Source organism: Rhinoraja longicauda, chromosome 31 (genome assembly GCF_053455715.1).
Source record: "Rhinoraja longicauda isolate Sanriku21f chromosome 31, sRhiLon1.1, whole genome shotgun sequence".
In the NCBI taxonomy this organism is placed as follows: domain Eukaryota; kingdom Metazoa; phylum Chordata; class Chondrichthyes; order Rajiformes; family Arhynchobatidae; genus Rhinoraja; species Rhinoraja longicauda.
The window spans coordinates 29,287,790-29,315,702 of record NC_135983.1 but is presented as its reverse complement, the minus strand read 5'-3'; the positions used below and the strand labels follow the sequence as shown (position 1 = coordinate 29,315,702).

Below are 27,913 nucleotides of genomic sequence, written 5' to 3'. Positions count from 1 at the left end.
ACATGCACATGCACACGCACACCAACACGCGCGCACACACCAACACACACACAACACACGCACACACGCACGAACACACGCACACACCAACACATGCACACACAACACATGCGCACACACTCACCCACGCACACACTCACACATATCCACCCACACACTCACGAACACACGCACACACTCACTCAACACTCACTCACACACACTCAAGCACACTCGCACACATACTCACGTACACTCATCGACATACTCATCCACACACTCATTCACACTCACGCACACACTCATGCACACTCACGCACACACTCACACACTGAACAAATAGTGACAGTTTTGAAGTGGGATCACTTTAGTACAGCTGGCATTGCATTGCTCTGTGGATGCACCAAACAAAATGCAGACACACCTTCAGTAAAGCAACAGCAACACATTTGCAATACAGTGTGTAACCAGGAAGGGTGGTGTTAACAGTAGGGTGGTGTTAACATGTGCCTGCTCCCTCCTCACATCTCAAATCTCATTAGTTCACAAGTTCTAGGAGCAGAATGAAGCCATTCGGCCCATCAAGTCTACTCCACCATTCAATCATGGCTGATCTATCTCTCCCTCCTAACCCCATTCTCCTGCCTTCTCCCCATAACCCCCGACATCTCACCTGCTCCATGTGTTTTACTTTCTGCTTCTAACTTTTCTGCAGAAATACAATCCTGCTGCAGACCTTATTGAATATATTAATAACTATGTTATAATTATGACCCCGGGTTTGGACTCTGTCACAAGTGGATTATTTTCTGTAAAAAAGTCTTTGACCAATGCAGCAGGCAGCTGGTACGCCAGCACAGAGCCTTCTCTTCAAGGGCAAACAGCAGAGGCAAGGTTCCTGTTGTGAAATGAGCAGAGGCAGAGATGGATAGATTCTTGATGAGTACAGGTGTCAGGGGTGTGGGGAGAAGGCAGGAGAATGGGGTTAGGAGGGAGAATGGCGGAGTAGATGGGCCGGGTGGCCTAATTCTGCTCTTATCATTTATGAATTGTGAGCAGGGCCAGTTTCTCACTTGGCCCGCGGTTAAGGAGCACAGTCACGGAGGTTGGGCAGAGCAAAGCCCTCTCACAGCAAGGCACGCAGCAAGACAGGATATTAACAATGCACATTCTTTCCACTGCAACCACAGGAAACATCTCGTCAGACTGGTTTTTGCATAAATGGTTGAATGGAGATCTTCACTGCTGCGTTCGTATGCATAAGTGTGTGCGTGATTATCAAAGGTTGTATTATGAACAGTAATTGGGAGGATGATTTGCTTACAATCTGACAGCTAGGTTACATTTCTGCAGCATGACATTGTACATTCACTTAACTGTCTCATTCACAACCCAATTAAAATGAGGATGATCCCAAGGATTGAGGGTATTTATTCACAAAATGCTGGAGTAACTCAGCAGGTCAGGCAGCATCTCAGGAGAGAAGGTAGCCCATTCCTTCTCTCCTGAGATGCTGCCTGACCTGCTGAGTTACTCCAGCATTTTGTGAATAAATACCTTCGATTTGTACCAGCATCTGCAGTTATTTTCTCACACCAAGGATTGAGGGAATCATATCCACTCGTTCTATTACAAAATCACAATTCCTGAGAGTTTTCATTCTAATAGTATGCAATGTCAATCCAGCAGGTGGCTATTGCATGAAGTTATTTGGTTGAATAATTCCTGGTCCACTCTTGCCAATGTTTGATGGACTGAGGGCAGGTAAGTGTTACTCCCTTCCATCAGTGAACTATTCAGGTCAGTAGCAACCACTGTTTATTCTAATATAAGGTAAACATCAGTGCATATACCAGTATCAGATCAATAAAGTCATGGTATATTGCATTGTATGATCAATAGCAGTCAGTTTATATTCTAGAAAAAGATAACTAGAAGTCAGTATATATTCGAGTTCCAGATAAATAGCCAGTGATGTGCTGTACATACTTGTAAACACACTAATAGCATTCAGAAAACTTCCAGCTTTGATCAATAACTGGTACCTATTCCAATACATGATATAGAGCAGTTAGTTCATGTTTCAATATCAGATCAATATCATTCAAAATACATTCCAAAGTGCATCAGTATCAGCCAGTATATAATAGGATTGATGGAAGGGCCTTCACGTATTTTCAAGAAGATTGAGGATTTGCAGAAGCTGTTGAAGCAGCAATGGATGAGGAAACAATGAAGAGGGAGAAGACAATACACAAGGGTAGCCCAGTTAAAGGAGTGACTATGCTGTGAGAAAGGAAGAGGGCAATAGAATGCCTGGGCCTCAACTTAAAATACCTACAATCACTGGAGACAAAGTGATGGAGAAATTAAGAGAATTAAAAGAAGCAAAATTGCCTGTATGTGATTGCTTGCATTTGAAATGCTTAAAGCCTGCAGAGAGAGTGCATGCATCAGCAATGTGCTCTGTACAGTGATTGCTCAACTACTCACACCATAATGATTTTCATAGCAAATATCACATCTTCATATTTGGCAGCGATACAAAGTCAGGTGGGGAAATGAGATGTTACCAGGACCTATGAGCTTCTGAAGAGACTTTTGACAGGTTAATCATCATCTGAGCAATTCAAGACCAGATGGAGTCTCATGTTGGGAATGTAAGGATATTTACTTTGGTAGAAAGTATTGTAAAACTGCCTGTTTTAAATGGTGATAAACTAGTAAATGTGGGAGCAGAAGGATCTCAGTGTGTTGGTTCAGATGAAGCAAGTGCACCTTGTTCTTAAGAAGTCAAATGGTATGTTGACCTTTATTGTAAATGGTTTTGGTATGCTTTATTGACACCACACCTGAAGCACCACGAGCTGTAGTTACAGTAGGGAACATTGGCAGTCTGTGAGGGTAAGATACACACACGCGTGTGCCTGTAGGTGCATGTACATACGTACCCTGGCAACTGAACATGCACAGGCATATGCACTGGCATAAACACATGTACACACATACACAGGCAGCTGAACACACACAGGCATACACATGTACACACATGTACACACATACAGGCAGCTGAACACACACAGGCATACACATGTACACACATGTACACACATACACAGGCAGCTGAACACACACAGGCATACACATGTACACACATGTACACACATACAGGCAGCTGAACACACACAGGCATACACATGTACACACATGTACACACATACACAGGCAGCTGAACACACACAGGCATACACATGTACACACATGTACACACATACACAGGCAGCTGAACACACACAGGCATACACATGTACACACATGTACACACATACACAGGCAGCTGAACACACACAGGCATACACATGTACACACATGTACACACATACAGGCAGCTGAACACACACAGGCATACACACATGTACACACATACAGGCAGCTGAACATGCACAGGCATACACACACGTACACACACAAACAAACTTGTACACACCAATCTAGAAACACATATCTCAAGTCACGCACACACAGAAATGGACACACACAGAAGAGAGAGATGGACACACGAAGCAACACACACACACACACACACACACACGGACAAGGACACACCCTGAGGCTGAGCCTTGCTGGCACACAGCCGAGTTCTCAAAGTGCCTGGTGCCTCAAGTTACTGATGTGTTATGTTAACCACAGCCTGTTCATTTCCCCGGCCCTGCATCTGCCTGATCTCAGAACGTTATGTTAATCAGTGGTGTAACCTTATATTTCCCACTAATGCCCCACCCCCACATGGGGTCTCTCCAGCCCCTTCCCCACTCAAGACAAGCCAAAGCCCTCTCTAACTCTCTTACATTCATGAAAGCTCATCTGCTGCCCTTTATCCCATACCTTCCTGTACCTTCTGTAGGACCTGTTGTGGTTCTGTACCTTCTGTAGGACCTGTTGTGGTTCTGTACCTTCTGTAGGACCTGTTGTGGTTCTGTACCTTCTGTAGGACCTGTTGTGGTTCTGTACCTTCTGTAGGACCTGTTGTGGTTCTGTACCTTCTGTAGGACCTGTTGTGGTTCTGTACCTTCTGTAGGACCTGTTGTGGTTCTGTACCTTCTGTAGGACCTGTTGTGGTTCTGTACCTTCTGTAGGACCTGTTGTGGTTCTGTACCTTCTGTAGGACCTGTTGTGGTTCTGTACCTTCTTGGTCTTTCATTATTGTCCTCACACTTCCCTAGACCTCCAAGTTATGAGACATCTTCAAACATGTAAATTATGGTCGCTATTCCTAGATCCAAATCTATGCATGTGTGTGTGTATATGTGCACACATGCATGTGTGTGTGCGTATGTGCACATGTGTGTAAGTGAGTGTGCAAGTGGGTGTGAGTTAGTGTGGGTGTGTGCGTGTGAGTGTGTGTGTGGGTGCGTGCATGCATGCGTGTGAGTGTGTGTATGCGTGTGAGTATGGGTGAGTGTGTATGCGTGTGAGTGTGTGCGCGTGAGTGTGTGCGCGCGTGTGTGCATGTGCGTGTGAGTGTGGGTGTGCGAGTGTGTGTGTGTGTGAGTGTATGTGGTTCTTGTACCATTCCCTGGGTACCACAGAGAGCATAGTTTTTGATAGTGTAGGTTCCACTGGTATTATTAAAATGAAGATTACCTTAGTTTAAACAGAAGACATTTATTTGTTTATCTTGGTAAACCATCCTGGTGACTTTTGGAAAGAAGGCTCTGACATTGTTTGCAGTAAACACTGGATGTTCAGGTAACTGTGAGCAAGGTGAGAGGGAAGTCAAAGGCATATCTGCCTGGGCACAATACATGACATTTCAGTGTAAGCACCAGTCAGTGGGAGACAAGACATGATTGCAATCGAGCCATTTACAGGGTACGGATGCATGCTGAGAGAATAACGTTCAGTGCTGGAGGAGAAGAGAATTAAGAGTGTGGAGCGATTGTAATGTGTGATTACAGATCTGCTTCTGTGGCCAGCACACAAATAGTCACCAGGGCTGGGCGCCATCTTGGATGAGACAAGGCTCACCTCTCCAACCTTTCCTCAGAAGTCAACTTCACATTCCACATGTTGATGTGACAAAACCTTTATTCAAAAGTTTTCAAAATCGTAAAGCATTCATTTATATTTATTACAAACCGGCCTAGCATTCTCCTTACAATACCTGGATTGGCCGCCTCCTCCCCAATGACCGTTGCTATTTATCAGCTGCATGACAACCACTGCTGTACGTACGTACCCATGCCAACAAGATGACTAAATATAAGCCGCACCCAGTCACAGGACATTTCAGCCTGGGCTGGGCCCTGCCCCAGCAAGTGTTAAACTGAACCACAACAGTTCCTACTCAGTTCCACACTTTGACAGACACAAAGTGCTGGAGTAACTCAGCGAGACAGGCAGCATCTCTGGAGAGAAGAACGGGTGACGTTTCGGGTCGAGACCCTTCTTCAGTCTGAAGGGTCTCGACCCGAAACATCACCCTTTCCTTCTCTCCAGAGATGCTGCCTGTCCTGCTGAGTTACTCCAGGATTTTGTGTCTATCTTTGGTTTAAACCAGCATCTGCAGTTCCTTCCTCCACATTTCGAGTACTACACTTTACCAGGTGTGCCTTGGTGCCCATGAGATAGCTGTGGTTATGGCAGATAACCCAGAAACTTGGTTCAACAATACAGAAAGACAGGTTCACCATAGAACTGTAGAATTTACATTTGGTTATTTAACAAATCTGAAGTTAACAAGCATCTAGTAAGATGGAAACATGTATGGAACCAAACATGTATGATTTGTAGGGGGTTTGACAAGGTAAATGCTGAGGATATTTCTCCCAGTGGGATTATCTGGAGGATCATGGCTTTAGAAATAACGTGTCAATGATACTTTATCACCTGTACCTAGCTGCAGTGAGCTGCTGTTTTGCCTATAAACTGGTACAATCAGACAGCAGACCTCACCGCGGTCACACGCAAGTGTTGCCTCATTTGGCGCTGACAAAGTTACAAAATGCAGACAGTGAGAGGGAAAGAGAGGGTAATGAATCATTGGAATTTTCCAGAGCTGCTGCCGACATGCTTCCACCCTTTTACTGCCGTTACTTTACATTTCCAAACATCTGCAGTTATTTGGTTTTCATAGTTTGAATTTAACCCATTTTTAGTGACTCGGTTGTTCAAAAAACAGACAGAAAGCAAAGAGTGGGGATAAATGGGTCCCTTTCGGAATGGGAGGCAGTGACCAGTGGGGTACCGCAAGGTTCGGTGCTGGGACCCCAGCTATTTACGATATAGGGGTGGGGAGAGGGGCGGGGAAAGGGGCGGGGAGAGGGGAGAGGGGAGAGGGGTGGGGAGAAGGGATGGGGTCAGCAAGAATATGGAATCAGTTCAGATTAGGAGCACAAGCTCCAGCTTGTTCTACCATTTATGAAAGGTCATTTGCACCTAGCTCCACCCATCCACCTAGGTTCAGTAAACATCAACTCCTTGCTCAACAATAACAAATCAATCTCAGTCTGAACATTTCCATTGACCTGCGGTCGTGTGATTTACCGGGTCAGAGTTCCGAATTTCCATTGGACTCAGAGAGAAATGCTGACATGACTTGAATAGCTTTGTTCTAATTACATGGCTAAAATTGGCAAACATCCAGACTGAATGTGTTACAAGCTGACCAGGATGCTGACAGAACAGTAAGGAACTGAGTTAATCGTTTTCTTATAAAGCAATAGAGAAATTCAGCACGGAAACAGGCCCTTTGGCCCTTTGGCCCTCTGGCTCAGGCCAACCATCAACCACCCATTCACACTAATGCTACATTCATTCCTTTCTGTTATTCTCCCCACATTCGCACCTGAGAGCCACACTGAACTACTATCTACCTCATCGGTGACCCTCAGACCAGCATTGATAGGACTTTGCTGGCTTTATCTTGCACTAAACGTTATTTCCTTATAACGTGTCTATACACTGTAAATGGCTCTATTGTAATCATGTTTTGTCTTTCTGCTGACTGGTTAGCATGCAACAAAAGCTTTTCACTGTACCTCGGTACATGTAACAATAAACTAAACTCAATTCCTCCCATTTTGACCACTCACTAGGGGCAAGTGACAGTGGCCAGTTAAACTACCAGCCCGCACGCCATTGAGTGGCGGGTAGAATCTGGGACACCCAGAGGAAACCCACACAGACACAGGAAAAGCAACCGGACGCCATCGCAACACCAGCCAAGGTCAGGACTGAAGCCCCAGCTCTGGTGCTGTGAAGCAGGGGTAACTGTGTAGTAACTGTGCCACCTTCAGTAACAATCTCATCCTTCCATTTCAGTACATACAACAATAGAACACTCTTGATGTGATCGCAGCTCTGTAAGGGACAGGGTACCTTATCTGAGACTGTCACAACCCACAAGATACTGTACTATAGGCACAAAATGCTGGAGTAACTCAGCGGGTCAGGCAGCATCTCGGGGGTGACGTTTCGGGTCGAGACCCTTCTTCAGACTGATGTCAGGGGGCGGGGCATCCCTGTCCCCAGGAGTTGATAGACACCTCTCCCCAGACACTGCCAGCTCATTCTGGCTTTTACTCAAGATTTCATGTTCATAGGTTCTCAGAGCAGAATGAGGCCATGAGGCCCACCAAGTCTACTCCGCCATGGCTGATCTATCTCTCCCTCCCAACCGCATTCTCCTGCCTTCTCCCTGTAACCCCTGACACCGCACTAATCAAGAATTTATCTATCTCTGCCTTAAAAATATCCATTGACTTGACCTCCAATTCTACACTGCTATCATTGAGTCTGTCCTCACCTTCCCCATCATGGTCTGGTTTGGCTCAGCCACCGAGCACGACATCCGGAGGCTGCAACGGATCGTTCGATCAGCCGAGAAGGTTGTTGGCTGCAATCTTCCCCCCATTGACGAACTGTACACTGCAAGGGCCAGGAAGCGAGCGGGCACGATCATCTCTGACCCCTCTCACCCTGGCCACAAACTCTTTGAAGCACTTCCCTCTGGAAGGCGACTCCGGACTGTCAAAGCAGCCACAGCCAGACATAAAAACAGCTTTGTTCCGTGAGTAGTGGCTCTACTCAATAACCAAAAGTCTGCAGCCTCTTTTTGCTCTGGTTTATTTCACTCACATGTTTAAACAGTAATATTGTATTCATAATGTTTTAATGTTTTATGCTTTATTCTTAATTGTTTACTGTATGTTCATGTTGTTACTTGCGAGCGGAGCACAAAAGCACATTCCTTGTATGTGCACATACTTGGCCAATAAACTTATTTAAACTCCTTCTCTCCACAGATGCTGCCTGACCCGCTGAGGGATTCCAGCACTTTGTGCCTGACTCACACCAAGGGAGGAGGCCACATGCGTCATAGGTGTGGGCCGGTGTTTATGTTTCACAACCAACCCGTCCCACCTCAAATTCATCTCTCCCCACCCAAACCCACCCCCACCATTGCAAGAGGTGGACGCGGCCCCGCCCGGCCCGGCCCGGACACCCCCTCCGCCGTGTGAGGGTGTGAGTTTGTGGGTCGGATTGTTGGCGAGTGTTGGGAGAGCGCTGGGCTGGGCAGACAGTGCTGGGCTGACAGTGCTGGGCTGGGCTGGGCAGACAGTGCTGGGCTGGGCAGACAGTGCTGTGCTGGGCTGGGCAGACAGTGCTGGGCAGACAGTGCTGGGCAGACAGTGCTGGGCAGACAGTGCTGGGCAGACAGTGCTGGGCAGACAGTGCTGGGCAGACAGTGCTGGGCAGACAGTGCTGGGCAGACAGTGCTGGGCAGACAGTGCTGGGCAGACAGTGCTGGGCAGACAGTGCTGGGCAGACAGTGCTGGGCAGACAGTGCTGGGCTGGGCTGGGCAGACAGTGCTGGGCTGGGCTGGGCAGACAGTGCTGGGCTGGGCGTGCCCGCCCGCCACTCCTCACCTCGGCGCTGACATCGCACCTGGAAATAGTTGCTGCTTTGTGGCGGACGGGACGGGTCGGGACACGGAGAGCTGCGGGACAAGCCGGGACACAGAGAGCTGGGACGGGACGGGTCGGGACACGGAGAGCTGCGGGACAAGCCGGGACGTGTCTGGTCGGGCCGGGACACAGAGAGCTGGGACGTGTCGTGTCGTGTCGTGTCGGGTCGGGGCAGCCAGCCAGCCAGCCAGCCACATCATGTCTGTGGGCAGCGGCGACTAGCTGTGTCCCCGGGAGGTGAGCGAGATGAGTGTGACCAACCCGTACTCTGACAGTAACGTCTCGGCCAAGCCTTACTTTGCCAACCAGGGCTTTGAGCCCGACCCTGAGTCCGGGCGGCCCGGCGGGGATGTGAAGAAGTTTCCCCCGGCTCAGCTGAACGGGGCGGCGGACAAAGACAAGGACGGGGACGGGGCGCGGCCGCCGCTCGTCAACCCGTACGGGTCCATCTACCGGTCGGCGGCGGGCGGCCCGACACCAACACCGGGCCCGGGGGGTAGCAGCGAGGAGGGGGCCGGGCGGCCGTGTCCCTGCTGCCGGCGCGGCGGCTGCTGCCCTTGTTGCCGCCTCTGCCTCATCTCCTGAGCGGGAACCGGGATAACAGAGCGGAGAGGGCGCCGAGAGAGTGGCCGCAGCGGACCTCCCCTCCCCGGGGGTGTCTGTGGACGGGACGTCCGCTCGCCCTCTCTCCCCCGTACTATCCCGCCCGCCAGTCAGAGATGTCCAGCCCGCACTGTCTGGTCCGGAGAGTGGCTCTGTGTTATTAACATGTCCCCTGGGTTCAACGTTGAGGACCAGCGGGCTGGACTCGGAGCCGAGCTGTGTGCCGATGGGTCTCTCGTCAACCATGTCCAGGGCCCCGCGGCCCACACTGTGATGGGACCTCGCTGCCTGCCCTGCCCTGCCCTGCCCTGCCGTCCCAGTGTTGCAGGGGGTGCAACACGACGCCTGTCTGATACCATCGCCCACTGGACTCAGCAACCTCACATGGAGAGGCGGGATCAATCACACTGTACAGCTCAGAGTTCAATGGCTGCTCCGAAGAAGGAAGGTCTCGACCTGAAACGTCACGTCTCCATGTTCTCCAGGAATGCTGCCTGACCCGCTGAGTTACTCCAGCACTCTGTGAAACGTCACCTATCCATGTTCTCCACAGATGCTGCCTGACCCGCTGAGTTACTCCAGCACCTTGTGTCTATAGACTTGCCAATGATGATAATGGAGACACGTTCTGTGCCTGCATGGTGTCACTAAAGGACCAGCTAGTCTGCGGGCTCATGGCGATGGATTCCAGGTGGCACAATCATTGGGCGACAGCTCCGGTCAGTATAATGGCCATGAGATCCCCCTCGCCAGCCCGGCTTAGTGGGAAGCAGGGATTGATCGGCTTTACTGGTGCCAGATGCTGAGAAACCTCTACCACCCGCCTTGGCTCCTGGACCTGGTGGTGAAGGTGCCACCGTCCATCCGGTCGAGGTGTCGGCGGCAGGTGAACTATTGGTGACTTTCTGCCCACACTCTGTGACGCTTGGACCAGGCAGCAGATGTAGCTGCCCGGCCTGAAGAGGGGTTCATGTGCTCACAGGCCACTGGAAGGAGGGTGAGGTTAAGGAGAGATAGTGGGGGAATGCGATAGAGGGGAGGGCCAGCATGGGCTCGGTGGGCCAAATAACCTGTGTTATAAGTGAATATGTCTCTGTAATTTTTAGAACAGATAGCAGAAAAAGCCAGACCCCACACACTCGCACTCACATATACATACATGTGCACACACATGCACACACACATATACATACATGTGCACACGCGCGCGCGCACACACACACACTCTGTAAATTATTCTGAAACTGATGGACTTAACTGCAGGTCTGAGGTGACCAGTACCTAAGGGCCCGTGGTGTGTAAATGGGACACTTTTCAACCTGATCCTGGCTGACTTTCTGCTCAAGTTACACAGCTCCATTTGTACCTTGAAGTAATAAGTCTTTTACTTGCCAAATGCTGTCCCGGTTTGGAGGAAGTACCTGCATTTATAGAAGCCAAGCTCAAGGTGACATAGGCTGCGTGCCAAATTAAGGCCTTCTGACGTGTAACAGTTGCACAGAATGAGCCAGCCATCTCCATCTGATGCAGCAATGTGATAATGACAAGACAATATTTTGCCAGAGTTATTTTTATGGTGAATATCGGCCCCTTGTGTGACCCCTTTCTGGTGAATATCGGCCCCTTGTGTGACCCCTTTCTTGTCATCGTTGCTGTTTCAGCAGAATTAGGCCAATGGGTCCATCAAGTCTACTCCGCCATTCAATCATGGCTGATCTATCTCTCCCTCCCAACCCCATTCTCCTGCCTTCTCCCCATAACCCCTGACTAATCAAGAATCTGTCAATCTCTGCCTTAAAATATCCATTGACTTGGCCTCCACAGCTGTCTGGGGCAATGAATTCCACAGATTCATCACCCTCTGAATGAAAAAAATTCCTCCTCATCTCCTTCCTGAAGGTATATACCTTTATCCCGAGGCGATGGTCTCCGGTCCTGGACTCTTCCACTAGTGGAAACATTCTCCACATCCACTCTATCCAGTGGCAGCTTGCCTTATTTTGTACAACAGCATAGTGACATTTCCTCACATCAAACTGAAAAGGCAGATGAAGCCTTTGTTACTCATCTTATCTGACAGACAGCCCTTCTAGTAGTGCAGGGCACTCGGTACTTCAGCCCATGTGAAAGACTGGCTGCCCAGCATCGCAGAGTCCCCTCGCTACCTGCCCAGCATCGCAGTCCCCTCGCTACCTGCCCAGCATCGCAGAGTGCCCCTAACTACCTGCCCAGCATCGCAGAGTCCCCTCGCTACCTGCCCAGCATCGCAGAGTCCCCTCGCTACCTGCCCAGCATCACAGTCCCCTCGCTACCTGCCCAGCATCGCAGTCCCCTCGCTACCTGCCCAGCATCGCAGTCCCCTCGCTACCTGCCCAGCATCGCAGAGTCCCCTCGCTACCTGCCCAGCATCGCAGAGTGCCCCTAACTACCTGCCCAGCATCGCAGAGTGCCCCTCGCTACCTGCCCAGCATCGCAGTCCCCTCGCTACCTGCCCAGCATCGCAGTCCCCTCGCTACCTGCCCAGCATCGCAGTCCCCTCGCTACCTGCCCAGCATCGCAGAGTCCCCTCGCTACCTGCCCAGCATCGCAGTCCCCTCGCTACCTGCCCAGCATCGCAGAGTGCCCCTAACTACCTGCCCAGCATCACAGTCCCCTCGCTACCTGCCCAGCATCGCAGTCCCCTCGCTACCTGCCCAGCATCGCAGAGTCCCCTCGCTACCTGCCCAGCATCGCAGAGTGCCCCTAACTACCTGCCCAGCATCGCAGAGTGCCCCTCGCTACCTGCCCAGCATCGCAGTCCCCTCGCTACCTGCCCAGCATCGCAGTCCCCTCGCTACCTGCCCAGCATCACAGTCCCCTCGCTACCTGCCCAGCATCGCAGAGTCCTCTTCACTGCACTGTACTGAGATGACATCCTGGATTGGAGACCCAGGCCTCTGACCACTGTTTACCATTGGCCTTCTGCCTCCAATGAGACAGTGCTGCACTAGAGCTTGATTTTTTAAACATTTTAGTTGGTTCAGTTTGAGGTTATTTCTGCTTTGATGTCAGATATTTTCAATTACTTTAAGACAAATGCATCAACCTTCAGATTTTAGAATTACAAATAAATTGACAAAATAAAATGTTCATATTCAAGTAATCACTGCAGTCTGCCTTTCTACTAATCAGATGTTTCTTGAGCAAAATAAAGAAAATCATGCAAATAAATATGCTTGGTCAGTAGACTATTTACAATATCAATAATTTTGGAAATTGCATGCTTAATCCAAAATGCTAGCCTGATATTGTAGAATACAATGACAAAGATTAATTGGTGTTTCCACAAACGAGTTTTGGAACCAAAGGATCAGAAAGATCTAATTTCTGTTTATGATCTGAACGTCACTAAAGTTTCATCCTTAAATATTAGTGATGGGTTTGAGAAGCTGATGCACATGGCCCAGCCCCTTGGTGGCAGGCAGGAGGACCTTGTAGTAGTCTTTCCCCACTGCCGCGGCTGCACTGAGCTTCGGCCTGTACTCCTGCACCCTACAATGTGCATGTTGGCAGCATTCACTTGCAGACACATCCTTCCAAAGGAGGACTAACCAGTCTCAGGGAGACTCAAGTGCCTGTGCACCAGATTGGTGATCTTGCAGCACCAGTCAATGTCTGCCTCCAAGTGTGTCTCTCAGAACAGCCAGTGGAGTCCTGCGTTACACAAGGAGAACCTTGACAAAGACCACTGCATTGGGCAGCACGGTGGCACAGTGGTAGAGCTACTGCCTCACGGCGCCAAAGACCTGGGTTTGATCCTGATGGCGGGAGCTGTCTGCATGGAGTTTGTATGTTTTCCACTTGACCACGTGGATTTCCTCCAGGTATTCCAGTTTCCTCCCACACTCCAAAGATGTACAGGTTTGTAGATTAATTGGCTTCGGCAAAACTAGTCAATTGTCCCTAGTGTGTAGGATAGTGCTCATGTACAGGGATTGCTGGTCGGCATGGACTCGTTGGGCCAAAGGGCCTGTTTCCACGCTGTATCTCTAAACCAACAAAACTAAACCTTCTTGGCAAAAAACTAAGTTCCAGTTCAGATGTAAACCCTCAACCCAACCCTCCATTTTCCTCCAACGCTGCATCCACCAAGTTCCGACTGCAGTTCTAATTATTTTTTCTCCAGATTCCAGCATCTGTAATCTCTTGTACATTCTTGGCAAACGCAGTGTACAGGTGGTGGATGACTCTCAGTGTGTGGTGGGATTGAGTGTCCAGCTGTGTGTGAAGGGTCTGACAGGGAGGGTTCGTCCTGCCATCAGTGAAGTGAGCCACATAAAGACACTTGGCGTTTGTGACTCGAGCACGATGGCTACATGTGAAGACACAATACGTGTCTCTCCCCCCTTCCCTGGAGATCTGTACATCACATCCCCACAGTCATGATCCATTTTAAATCTCCAGATGGAGTGGAACATGGCTTAGGGGACTGGTGGCATGAGAGCCAACTGTCACAGTCCCCTGAGGGGCTGCACAGCGGTAGAGTTGCTGCCTTACAGCGCTGAGACCTGGGTTCAATCCTGACCCTGTGACTGGCCAGGCTTTCTCAGGGTGCTCATTGTCCCATTTCCTTATCCGCCCGCTAGACACGGGAGGCAATTTACAGAGGCCTTTTAACCGACAAACACACACGTCTTTGGAATATAGGGGGAAAACACAGCACCCGGACAAATCCCACACAGGCAGAGGGAGTCATGCAAACTCTACCGTTTCTAAAAACCAGAGTCAGATTCCAATCTTGGTCTCGAGCTCTGTGAGGCAGCAGTTCTACCATGTTTCATCCCACATTCCAAAGACATACAGGTTTGTACGTTAATTGGCTTCGGTAAAGATTGTAGATTATCCCTGGTGTACAGGGTAGTGCTAGTGCATGTGCCATGTACAGGAACACCAGGAGCACCTTGCACCTGATGATCAGGGTCATTCACCTGATGATCAGGGTCCTTCCTTCCACGGAGGGAGGGAGTGTTGTTTGCACATTACTAACCGGTTTCATCTTGACAGCCCATTCCAGCCGGAGAAATGTTCAAAAAATCAATTTCTGTGTATCGGATTAATATTGGCTACATGGAAATTGCACAAAACCCAAATGTACATAAAGAGATATATAATGAATTATTATTTTTATTGGTTGGTTACCCAATGACAGCACTCTATAAGCCATTGGTGCAGCTGTAAAGTACAAAGCCACTTGTGCGTGTCTGCTCTTTGATGTCCAACCCAATCCCGCAGCTCAAACCTTTCCCCATGACCCTTTTTTCTTTCCCACTTTTAATTTCCTTTTTAAAGTTGCTACTCCATAGGTTGCCACCACGGGTTTAGACGATGCATGTGAACAACTCTGACAACAGTCCCTTACTGCTTGTCATATTTTTTTGAAGATGCAGTAATGTTATCAGTTAAAACTGTGTAAACAAAATGAACGATTACCCGGAAAGTTGGGAGAAAGGGTTACTTGGAAATATTTGCAGAATGAGCAAATGTGCACGCGCGCGCATGCAAACAACATGGACATCTGACAAAAATATCAAACGCTCAGCAACAGGTCAGGTATCATTTGTGGAAAGAAAAACACTTTGTTAACGCTTCAGGTCAAAGATCATTCATCAGAACAAGGAAAGATAACAACTTCAGTAATGGGAGAGTCTAGAGCCAGAGGGCACAGCCTCAATAAAAGGACACACCTTTAGAAAGGAGATGAGGAAGTATTCCTTTAGTCAGAGGGTGGTGATCTGTGGAATTCATTGCCACAGAAGGCTGTGGAGGCCAATGGGTGTTTTAATGCAGACAATGCAGAGATTGATTGGCTCTTGATTAGTAAGGGTGTCAAAGGTTATGGGGAGAAGGCAGGAGAATGGAGTTGAGGGGGAAAGATAGATCAGCCATGACTGAATGGCGGAGTAGATGTGATGGGCTAAATGGCCTAATTCTGCTTGTATGTCTTATGGTCTGAAGTCAGCTTTTAATTTGCTGCATGTCAGAATCAGAGAGGTGAGGGGGGGCTAGGCAGGACAAAGGGAGTTAGGGGCCAGGGTTGCTGAGCTGATTCCATATGTAAATAGAGCTGCTCATTTAAATAGATTATTAAGGATAATTAGGGAGGGAAAAATAAGCATAAGTGCATGTAAAGCTTTGACAGCAGCTCTCACTGGTGTGAAAGTTGAAATCGAGTTTAGTTTAGTTTAATATAAGAAAATAACTGCAGATGCTGGTACAAATCTAAGGTATTTATTCACAAAATGCTGGAGTAACTCAGCGGGTCAGGCAGCATCTCAGGAGAGAAAGAGTGGGTGACGTTTCGGGTCGAGACCCTTCTTCAGACTGATGTTTAGTTTAATGTCACATGTACTTTGTACTTTCTCTGACCATTGTCCAACTATCTGCCAATCAAACCTCCCCACCCTCACCTGTATCCACCAATCACTTGCCAGGCTTTGTCCTGTCCCACCACTCTTCCAGCTTTGTCCCCACCCTCACCACAATCAGTCTGAAGAAGGGTCCCCACCTGAAACGTCACCTATCCATGTTCCCCACAGATGCTGCCTGACCCGCTGAGTTACTCCAGCACTCTGTGAAACGTCACCTATGCATGTTCTCCAGAGATGCTGTCTGACCCGCTGAGTTACTCCAGCTCTCTGTGAAACGTCACTATCCATGTTCTCCAGAGATGCTGCCTGACCCGCTGAGTTACTCCAGCACTCTGTGAAACGTCACCTATCCATGTTCCCAAGAGATGCTGCCTGACCCGCTGAGTTACTCCAGCTCTCTGTGAAACGTCACCTATCCATGTTCTCCAGAGATGCTGCCTGACCCGCTGAGTTACTCCAGCTCTCTGTGAAACGTCACCTATCCATGTTCTCCAGAGATGCTGCCTGACCCGCTGAGTTACTCCAGCTCTCTGTGAAACGTCACCTATCCATGTTCCCCAGAGATGCTGCCTGACCCGCTGAGTTACTCCAGCAATGTGACATTTTTTTGTAAACCAGAATCTGCAATTCCTTGTCTTGTGATTTATGAAATATTGTTCGTGAGCTCAACAGCAGAGAGTAATATGTAGTACCAGCAGGCATCTGCAAGCGGCAGTAGGGTCCAGGCTAAGAGGTTTGTTGCACCATCAGCTGGAGCTACCAGTTACTGCAGTTATTGGGGATCAACGTTATTGGGAATCATTTACTACTAGCTCACAATCTGATGTCATGAAAATGACTTGTGCCGATGGTGTGTCAAACCGCCCTTTCCAACTCTCACCAATATCAACCTCACTAGATACCAATACCAGAGAGAGCCATTGGCTGATCCTACATACATTTGACTTAATGGAAGGGCTTAACAGCATTTTATTACTGTATACTTGCTGTTTCAGTGACCTCTCGTGACTCACAACTTTCAGGGGCAGAAAATCACAGCTGGCATTGCCAACAATGGCCACAGTTTGTGGTGAATACATTTTAAAATGTGTATAGATGGGGAGCACCAGGACACATCACTGGCAACAGGTAGCCTCAGCAAAATGACAATTCCGTTCTAAAGCAGTAATCATAAGGCAGCCACTGGGAAACACCTCAACCTTGACTTTTACTGAATCCTCACAGAAACATCCATGACCGACACACGGTTGATTAATGCACACTGCTGACTTTGACTCTGACAAAATCCTTTTCAGGCTCTAGTAAGGTTGCCAACTTCCTCACTCCCAAATAAGGGACAAGGTGACGTCACTGTCCCGCGCCCCACGTGACCACACCCAGCCAGCGGCCACGTGCTCCCGGGCTGGGCGGCCACCATTGGTGGAGCGGGAGCACGTGGCCGCTGGCTGGGTGAGGTCACGTGGGGCGCGGGGCGGTGACGTCACCCCTTGTCCCTTATTTGGGAGTGAGGAAGTTGGCAACCCTACTAATACGGAACAAGGGCGGTCCCGTACGGGACAAAGTAATTTGGTCCAAAATGGCTGAGAATGATCAGCCATGATCACATTGAATGGCGGTGCTGGCTTGAAGGGCCGAATGGCCTACTCCTGCACCTATTGTCTATAAAATCCGGGTGTCCCGGCTAATACGGGACAGTTGGCAACCCTAGGTTCCAGCTGCAAGTGCATCCTAAAATGATCAATCATACAATGGCAAAAAGTCAATCTCAGTTTCAGTACATCAACAACTCTGGGACTTGTGCAAAGCTTCAAGGTGAACTTCAGCCCGATTCTGCAAATGATCAACAGAGTTTGTACGTTCTCTCTGTGACCGTGTGGGTTTTCTCCGGGTGCGCCAGTTTCCTCCCACAATCCAAAGACGCACAGGTTTGTAGGTTGATTGGCTTTGGTAAAGATTGTAAATTACCCCTAGCATGTGGGATGGTGCCAGCATAGGTGGATCACTGGTCGGTGTGGACTCGGTGGGGATCACTGGTCGGTCGGTGTGGACTCTGTGGGGATCGCTGGTCGGTGTGGACTCGGTGGGGATCACTGGTCGGTCGGTGTGGACTCGGTGGGGATCACTGTGTGGTCGGTGTGGACTCGGTGGGGATCACTGGTCGGTCGGTTTGGACTCGGTGGGCCGAAGGACCTGTTTCCGTGCTGCATCTCCAAACTAAACCGATTCTGACACATGGGCAAATAGATGATTTGAGCACTCGGTTTGTCACACTATTCAGGATCTGCTGATGCTGGGCACGAAGGAGGTTCCACCACCTCTTCCTTTTCCTGACACAGATGTCCAGAGTACTCAAGGGTCTCTCACATCACTCTGATGCAGTAGCTTGGCTTCTATCTTGTTCTCTAGTGACGGGATATCGGCCAGGATTCTGGGGTAGGGGGCATCTCGTGCCCGATGCCTCAGTCTTACCTCAAGGCCTCCTCAGTGAGCACGTTTTCTGGTGCGCCAGTTGTTTCCACAGTGGCTGTGCTTGTGTTCTGGGGGTTGGGGTCTGCCACGTCTGATGGGTCCATTGGGCAATCATAAGATCTTTGTATTTAAATGGTTTAAAAGCTTGGTTGTTTCTGCACCACCTCAGGCTGACAATCCCAGCTTTGAAAGGTCAGAAGGTGAACAGACAGCGTTCTTGTCCAAGTGTCCACAAAATGTCAGCTAAGGATTGAATTGGGAGGAATGGGACCAGTTGGTTTGCTCTGTTGTAGAGTTGATCGTCATGTCAGGCTAAATGGCTTCGCTTTATGCTGTAAACATGCAATGGTTCTCTGATTTAAACAGGCAGGATACTCGAGAGTAATCATGATGTGAAAGGGTTAAATATACTGGGGCTATCATAATGGATACTGTACTTCTCCTTCATCCAGAGCCACAGTATTTTATTTCCAATGCATTTGCCTGTCTGTTGTTGATGTGATACGGGCTGTTATCCTACACCAAGATCCCATGATGGGCTGCAGGAGAACAATGGTGGACAGGGCCGTTAAAATGAAACTTGAAGCTCTTATCTCTGAGAGACAAAAAGGGACATAAAGGCGTGGATAGAAAATGTAAACAGCTGAATGCCCTGCTGCTGGCAGCAGATCAGGATCATTGCCTTCCACCTGGAGCATTACAGTACAAACTGCGATATGATTGTGTGTAGCAGCGCCTTTCTCCAATAATGCTTCACACCGCTGACCATTGGAACTAACTTCTCCTGTGCCCTGCTTTTTATTGGATGTCTGCACCAGAACCACGAGCCCTGCATGCTTTGTTCCACGGCTGAATTGTTACGTTATTAGTTCCTTGGATGACATGTAAAGCCAAGAGCTGGATGATTACAGCTGTGGGCTGATGGTGAAAAGTGTGCAAAGACCACAACTGATGCAACTCCACCAGAGTAAAACTGAAGGGGAGCTGGTAGCAGTGCAGTCCTTGTGAGCGGAGCCTTGCGATGAGCCACACAGCAGTGACGGGCATCGAGGATAACGTGCAACGGGATGAGTACAATCCACATTCTGAGCATCAAGGCCGAAGGAAAGACAGTGCTCAGAGGTAAAGATGAGGATTACGAGCAGAATCGGAAACAATACAAATACTTTGCTGATTCATCCTCCCGTAAGCTTCAGTAAACGCGTCAGCGACTGATTATTGTCCCTGCCTGCTGCTGCTGCTGCTCCACTGAGGTTTGGGTAGTCTTGGCTCTAGTGTGATCACCATGTGTTGAACAGCCCAGTAGCTTTAAAAAGTAGCTCTGCTCCTACAGCGAGCTTGTTGGAGATGCAGGTAGAGAGGGAGAGCAAAGTCATCACAGAAGGTGCATGGGTGGCATGTTTCCAAGTTAATACATTTAAAACACGGCTCAATTATGACTTCACAGTGTGTGCATGTTTGAGGTTGTGTTTAGTTTTGTTGTCATGTGTACCAAAGTACAGTGAAAAGCTTTTGTGCGTGCTAACTAGTCAGCGGAAAGACAATATATGATTACAATCGAGCCATTCACTGTGTACAGATACATGATGAAGGGAATAACGTGAATACCATTTAGTGCAAGATAAAGTCCGCCCAAAGATAGCCCAAGGGTCTCCAGTGAAGTAGATAGTAGTTCAGGACTGCTCTCTAGTTGTTGGTACGATGGTTCAGCTGTCTGATAACAGCTGGGAAGAACCTGTCCCTGAATGTGAAGGTGTGCGTTGTCACTTTTTCATTCACGTGTCTGTCTGTGTGTTGGGAGGGGGAGGGGAGGAGCGGCAACAAGAAACCAACTTATTAGTTCTAAGTCTGCTTCTTTTATATCGTCTTCCCCCCAATCCTCCAACCCGCAGAGATTCACAACATTAGCTGGTAACTGGTATCCAAGTGATGATACTTCCCACCTCCACATTGCCATCCTCATATTATCCCTCCTCTTCGAGTTGAACTCAACTTTGATCATACTGCCGTTGTCCCTCTGTTGGTGAGGGACATCATTAGAGAGGCTCCTTGGCCCATATCCATTACAGAAACACTTGTGAACTGGTTGGTACGGTCAGGTACCCACAACTAATACGCACACAACCCTTTGTAAGGACACAAAAAGCTGGAGTAACTCAGCAGGTCAGGCAGCAACCCTGGAGAAAAGAAATAGGTTATGTTTCAGGAAGGATCTGGCTTAAATTTTGCGATGTTTTTGTGGTCAATTATCCATTCTATGTCAAGAAAAGACTGCATGAAAGGCGACGTGATCATCAGAGGCAGCATCAGTACAGCAGACTGTTCTGGCAGGGGTCCAGTGGCCCCGTTGTTTAACTTCATGCAGCTCACCTGCTGCACCTGGGCTGGACTGTAGAGCACGCCCAGCACCTCATTCTTGCCAATCTGCACCCCCATCATCCATTCACAATGATTACTTATTGCAACAGATGCATTTGTCAACCCTTGTACAAAGATTTTCAAAACTTTATCTATTTCCAACTCCTAAGACATTTGTTGTGGTTGAGAAACAAATGTTATAATATAACAGTAACAAAATAATGGCATATAATAGTAAAAAGATAAAAGTACTGTAACAGTACAGAACAAGGGGCCACAGTTTAAGAATAAGGGGTAGGCCATTTAGAACGGAGATGAGGAAGAACTTTTTCAGTCAGAGAGTGGTGAAGGTGTGGAATTCTCTGCCTCAGAAGGCAGTGGAGGCCAGTTCGTTGGATGCTTTCAAGAGAGAGCTGGATAGAGCTCTTAAGGATAGCGGAGTGAGGGGGTATGGGGAGAAGGCAGGAACGGGGTACTGATTGAGAGTGATCAGCCATGATCGCATTGAATGGCGGTGCTGGCTCGAAGGGCTGAATGGCCTACTCCTACACCTATTGTCTATTGTCTATAGTACGTTATCTGTAAAAATAGTTTCATCAGATGTTGAGTTAATTGTCAATATGTCAACACAAGCTAATACATCATTTACATACTTAACACATAATTAGCATTGTCACAGAGCATGGAAACAGGCCCTTCGGCCAAACTTGCCCACACCGGCCAACATGTCCCATCTACACCAGTGCCACCTGCATGCGTTTGGCCCATATCCCTCCAAACCTGCCCTATCCATGTACACGTCTAAATGTTTCTTAAACGTTGGGATAGTCCCTGCCTCAACTACCTCCTCTGTCATTTCAATAGAAAATGTTGCTTGTACAAAATTGCCTTAATTACCATTTTAATTACATTTTTAAATAATAAATGGATGTCCCAATATTTTTGAACAGTGCAATAGGAAATCACTCATTTGGAGAATGTAGAAATAAAAGGAAGGAAAGTTGGAGGGAGAATAGAAGAGAGGGGAGAAAGAGGAAGAGAGAGAGAGGAGCATCTTGGTCGAGTGTTTGTGAGGTCCAGGCAACAAACACATTCCGTGGCGAGTGCAGGTCCACACAGCATGACCTACATTGGCCTGGGTGGGGGTGGTGTAGGCCAATGGTCAGCCATGACAATTGTGGAACCAGCAGTTGCACTTCCTTGTTTCTCCAAAGATGATTTGCTGCTTATACATGTCACTACTGTTGGTGCAACATCATCTATATACTAAAACTCTTGTTTGTTCCTGAACTACAGCTAAAACGGTACATGATAGCGCAACAATTTTAGGCCCACCTTACTCACCGTCGTTCCTTTGATGCTAATGGAAGAAGTTTCATTGAAATCAGTGTTATTTTTTTTAAGTTATTCACATTTTAAAGTTTAAATCTATCTCGTAGGGAGGGAGGGGGAGAGAGGGGGAGGGAAGATAAGGGGGGTTGAGGGGGATGGAGGGGGAGGGGAAGGGGGAGGGGGGGAGGAGAGGTTTGGGTCCAACGGGTCCACTTGGTCTAGTTGTCTACTAAAGGGCTGCCACATTTGGTTAAGTAGGAAAAGTGGCAGCACTCCAAGAGCACAATAGGTTGTTTCAGAGGGACAGGATAATATACTCACAAGCTCTTTGCCAAGGGAACTTTTCAACAGTTTCTTTAACTAGTATAATAATACCTCAGCCTTTTTTTTCCATTACTCATTGACCCATTGACTATGAATTAGTGAATTTTTATGGTGTACAAAGTGGCGATCTTAACTGAAGTGAAAGAACCACTTTTCAATTTGACTTTGCAATACCAGATGACATGAATAAATCAATAATATCAAATCTGATGTGAGGAACAGCAGCTCTTCTTTTCAAATTTATCAGGCACGATTTCTTCATGAGGCCAAGTTATTTTTCAATGTTCCATTATTATTTCCACAGTAGACAATTCTGACAATTTTCCAATAATGGAAGTCATGTAACTGACTTATGATTGCCTCGTTTTTTTTTACCTCCCATCCTTTTGGAATAAAGGTAACATATTCAAAGTTTTCCAGGGCTTATTCCAATTCCATATTGTGATAGATCAGCTGCAGAAATCTGAGAACAGGAACTTCCAAACCTTCAACAGCCCCAAGGTCCTGAGCAGTCGGACGGAGCATGTTGGCCACATACCCTCTTGACATGTATAAACATCAGCTTTGCATTATTACAACAGGCTAAAAATCCCACAAACTCTGAATGAATGAACCTCTTGGAGAAGCTCCCTCACTACATTAACAGCAGTGGTTCAGGACACTACTTTTCTAATGTTACTATGCTTGAATATTAATTTTTTATTTAAGTGCCTTCCTGAATTATTAAAGCAGAATAATTTCAAACCTTGCAGAAGCATCAGCAGAAAATAAATCTTCTTTTGTCAAAGACATGTCTTTAACTTAAAGGTTAGACTTGTCCGCTTGCTACTGACAAGTACCAGCAACTAAAGACCGTACAAATTTTACCTACTCTGAAAGTCAGTGCTAAACATTGACAGTCATGTGACCATTTTTACTTTGTATATATACTTGTGTATAGTCATGATAATCACTCATAAGGTAAACACAAAATGCTGGAGTAACTCAGCGGGTCAGGCAGCATCTTGGGATATAAGGAATGGGGTGAGGTTTTGGGTCGAGACCCTTCTTCAGACTGAAGTTTGTTCCCAAAAGTAATTGATAATCTTTTGAAAGAGCAGGAGTAGGGCTTATTCTTTCCTTGTCAAACCCAACTTTGTGGATAGCCCACTGGATATACCTAAAGTAAAGGAGGCCGAGATTGTGCATACATGAAGATTAATGGCATTTTTACATATTCATGAGGCTTAATATTACCTTTATGCTGACTTGAAAAATCAGACAGGAAAAGGTGTTTCTGGTCAGTGTTTGGAAAGAACACCGGGGCAGCACGGTGGTGCAGCGGTAGAGTTGCTGCCTTACAGCGCCAGGGACCCGGGTTTGATCCTGACTAAGGGTGCTGACTGTACAGCATTTGTACATTCTCCCCTTGACCTGCGTGGGTTTTCTCCAGGGGTGCTCCAGTTTCCTCCCATACTCCATAGTCGTACAGGTTTGTAGGTTAATTGGCTTCAGTAAAATTGTAAATTGTCCCTAATGTGTGTAGGGTAGTGTTAGTGTATGGGGTGATCACGGGTTGGCATGGACTTGGTGGGCCGAAGGGCCTGTTTCCATGCTGATATCTCTAAACTAAACTAAACAGCAGGTCTTGGAGCCAACCAGAGACCAGACTATATTAGACGACAGTGCAGAGCTATATCGGATTAATTAATGCCCTCATTGTGAAGACGCCCTTCAACAGTAGCTGGCATGATTGTATTTTATATTGTTTCAATGGGGTCTCAAAGTAATAATATGATTTAAGAGATTGGTCAGTTGAAATGCAGTGGCAGAGGGTTAAGGGTAATCTTTCAGAATTCACTGCACAGATACATTCTAAAGGGAAAGAGAAATTCCAACCATCCTTGGCTAACTAAAAAAGTTAACAATAGTATCACATTTTTTAACATGAAAACATATAATTGTGTAAAGATGGGTGGCTGGTGGAAGACTAGTCATAATCTAATAATAGCAACAAATGACACAGATTAATAATGAAGAAAAAAAAATAGAGTAATGAGATAAAACTAGCCAGACATAAAATATCAAGACATCAACAGCAAATGGCAGGGACCATAGGAATGTTGATGTGGAGAACCTTGGAGTTCAAGTTCAGAGCACCCTTAAAATGATGACATGGGTGGATGGATGGATAAGGCAGCACAGAAAGGATTATTCTCACAAACATAGGAGGTTAAGGGCTGGCCGTATTGAGCCAGCTCTTTATAACATTATGAGGGGCATTGCTAGAATAGAGTCCTTGGTTGGAGAAGTCTAGATCCATAGGACACAGATTTAAGGTGAGAAGGGAAACATTTATCTTATAGAGACATATGGGGATCTTATAGAGACATATGGGGATCTTATAGAGACATATAAAATTATAAAAGGACTGGACAAGCGAGATGCAGGAAAAATGTTCCCAATGTTGGGGGAGTCCAGAACCAGGGGCCACAGAACCAGGGGCCACAGAACCAGGGGCCACAGAACCTGGGGCCACAGAACCAGGGGCCACAGAACCAGGGGCCACAGAACCAGGGGCCACAGAACCAGGGGCCACAGAACCAGGGGCCACAGAACCAGGGGCCACAGAACCAGGGACTGATCACGTTCAGTAATTGCTTTTATGTTACAATTCAATTTTTGAGGATTAATAAAATATTACTGCACAAATAGACTCTGGGATAATGCGATCAAGAAGCACAAGAATATGATCCCTAGATCAGATCTTGACGTTTGCTTCTTGCGGCCTAACACGTCTATTAAGGGGAACGAGCTCGTCATACACAATGCTGAGGCACGAGCTCGTCATACACAATGCTGAGGCACGAGCTCGTCATACACAATGCTGAGGCACGAGCTCGTCATACACAATGCTGAGGCACGACCTGATACAAATCTCCGAGCTGCACTTTTTCAGAACAAATGCAAATATAAAATAGCTCATTTTTATTCAAGCAGCATATCCTGACTTTGCATTTTGTACAATTGACTTGTCCAAAACAACTTGAAGTGACCCTCCTCTGAGCCCAACCTCTGCACCTGAGACAGGTGGACAATGCAGTTTAAAGGCCTGTTTGACATTGCTGGACCTGACTGCCCAAATTACCATCTGTATTTTCATCAACTGGTGTTCACAACTCCTCCTGGTAGCATTGTGAACATGAGCAGAGACTAAGTCCTTGTAATCCCTATCAATATTTATCCCACAGTGCACATCACCAAAAACAAATAACCTGAAAATGATCCCTGAGAGAGTTTGTCATGAAGCAAAGTCAGCTTCTCCATTTCCCTGCACTGCAATAGTGTCACAAAATGAACTACTTGGCTGAATCAGGAAAGAGGTATTGTGAATGTGGTGCCAGATCTGGCAACGCTCTGTACTGTCTCAGTGTACTGCTACCATATACGTACTTTAGCTGAGATCTTTATCCAAGATGTATCTTAAGTGCTTATCCATAGTGGTACTGAACTGTGTACAAAAATGAATTTCTCTGTACCTTGGTACACGTGACATTAAAGTACCATTGAACCATTGGTTTGTGCCTTAGACTCAGTGTGTTTCTAATCTTTCTTCAGATGTTCTGCAGAAAAGATCACGCTGAAGCTACCCAGCATAAGGTTTCAGATCACACCACAGACAGGGATTTATCAGGCCGCATCCTTCCAGCTCAGCACAAGAACATTGAATGCATCATCTGCTACTCCATCTACAACCTCACCGACAGGCTGCCTCGGAAGCTTTACTGTGGACACACCTTCTGCCAGGCCTGTCTGCAGAGGCTAGACACCATGCTAAATGGGCAGAAATGGATCCCTTGCCCCCAGTGCCGGCAGAATACCCCATGCCCCCGTGGAGGTGTCTTCATGCTTGAACTAGACTTGGGCATCTTTTTGGCTCTTAAAACGGAAACAGAGCCTGTGAAAGCAACAGTGAGACAATGCAAAGCCAAGGGGCACCTTGTCTCCCAGCCAGTCACTGAGCAGCCGGCAGCTCTGTGTCAGGACACCCCACTGGAACCACGTTTCTCCAGAAGTCCCTGCTGTGCCTGGTGTGCTGGCTGTTGCTGTGGATGACATGTTTGCTTGAGAGAATAACTGGTGGTAATGACCAGGTGGATCCATGCTAACAGCAGTCATCACAAGGCATCACTGAAAACTACACATCACATTGCACCTCATCTGATGCTAATGCAAATGGATATCCAGAGGCAGTGTAAGAGGAGTGCCACACAGCATACTGCATGGGCCAGACTGTGTGTCACAAGGGAAGGATAACAGTGTGTTATACAGGCATCTGTAATGGCTGATAATTGTAATGAACAGTGTGACAATACTGAAGATCACACTGCTTTTAAACAATAATATAGTAAAAAAATTGCTTTCTAAAATTATAAGCCTATCTCTCAATGATTCCCACTTTGGGAACATCAGTTGTTGAGGGATTCCTCCACTGGTAACATTATTTGGAAAATCACCCAGACGAGACTTCACTTTCAGAAATGTCCTGAGTAAGGCACATCATGTTTGTGAATGTCACGGATGGACATGGCCGTGATGTGAGCATCACGGGTGCCATGGCAGGCAGCTGATTAGTGGTGTTCACAGGGGGGGAGTTGGGATCCTGGCAGGGATATTGTTTGGGAAATGCAGCAAGGTTTACTATTTTTGACAACAGATAGTTACAGAAGGTATTCCTGGGAATAATGCTGAAGTTGCATGATCAATTCATCCCAAAGAGGAGGAAAGATTCTAACGGGAATAAGATGCACCCGTGAAGGGAAGTCAAGGACAGCATAAAAATAAAAAAGTATAACATAGCAAAGAAGAGCGGGAAGTCAGAGGATTGGGACTCTTTTAAAGAGCAACAGAAGATAACTAAAAAGGCAATACGGGGAGAAAAGATGAGGTACAAAGGTAAGCTAGCCAATAATATAAAGGAGGATAGTAAAAGCTTCTTTAGGTATGTGAAGAGGAAAAAAATAGTTAAGACAAATGTGGGTCCCTTGAAGACAGAAACAGGTGAATTTATTATGCGGAACAAGGAAATGGCAGACGAGTTGAACCGATACTTTGGATCTTTCTTCACTAAGGAAGATACAAACAATCTCCCAGATGTTCTAGTGGCCAGAGATCCTAGGGTGACGGAGGAACTGAAGGAAATTCACATTAGGCAGGAAATGGTATTGGGTAGACTGATGGGACTGAAGGCTGATAAATCCCCAGGACCTGATCGTCTGCATTCCAGAGTACTTAAGGAGGTGGCTCTAGAAATCGTGGATGAAATGGTGATCATTTTCCAATGTTCAATAGATTCAGGATCAGTTCCTGTGGATTGGAGGGTAGCTAAAGTTATCCCACTTTTTAAGAAAGGAGGGAGAGAGAAAACGGGAAATTATAGACCAGTTAGTCTGACATCAGTGGTGGGGAAGATGCTGGAGTCAATTATAAAA

General features: G+C 47.3%; 2 protein-coding genes across 5 annotated transcripts in view; one reads left to right on the top strand and one right to left on the bottom strand.

Annotated features, from left to right (window-relative positions):
- LOC144608419 (uncharacterized) overlaps positions 1–27,913 on the bottom strand; it is a 108,107-nt gene that overhangs the window by 40,668 nt on the left and 39,526 nt on the right. The window lies entirely within an intron of this gene.
- Positions 10,143–26,761, top strand: rnf224 (ring finger protein 224). Of its 2 annotated transcripts, none has more exons than XM_078426130.1 (2): positions 10,143–10,271; positions 26,040–26,761. In XM_078426130.1, the coding sequence occupies exons 1-2, from the start codon at positions 10,191–10,193 to the stop codon at positions 26,535–26,537; spliced, it is 579 nt and encodes a 192-aa protein (XP_078282256.1). In that variant the 5' UTR covers positions 10,143–10,190; the 3' UTR covers positions 26,538–26,761. The 2 variants fall into 2 exon arrangements, with proteins under 2 accessions (XP_078282256.1, XP_078282257.1); XM_078426131.1 differs by lacking the exon at positions 10,143–10,271 and adding an exon at positions 10,494–10,549.

What these genes read in the sequence shown, in the direction of transcription:
- rnf224 (XM_078426130.1), top strand. Translation starts at nt 10,191, where the DNA reads ATGGTGTCACTAAAGGACCAGCTAGTCTGCGGGCTCATGGCGATGGAT. An exon ending in ATCATTGGGCGACAGCTCCG is followed by an intron (nt 10,272 to 26,039) that starts GTCAGTATAATG and finishes ATCTTTCTTCAG; the next exon opens with ATGTTCTGCAGAAAAGATCA.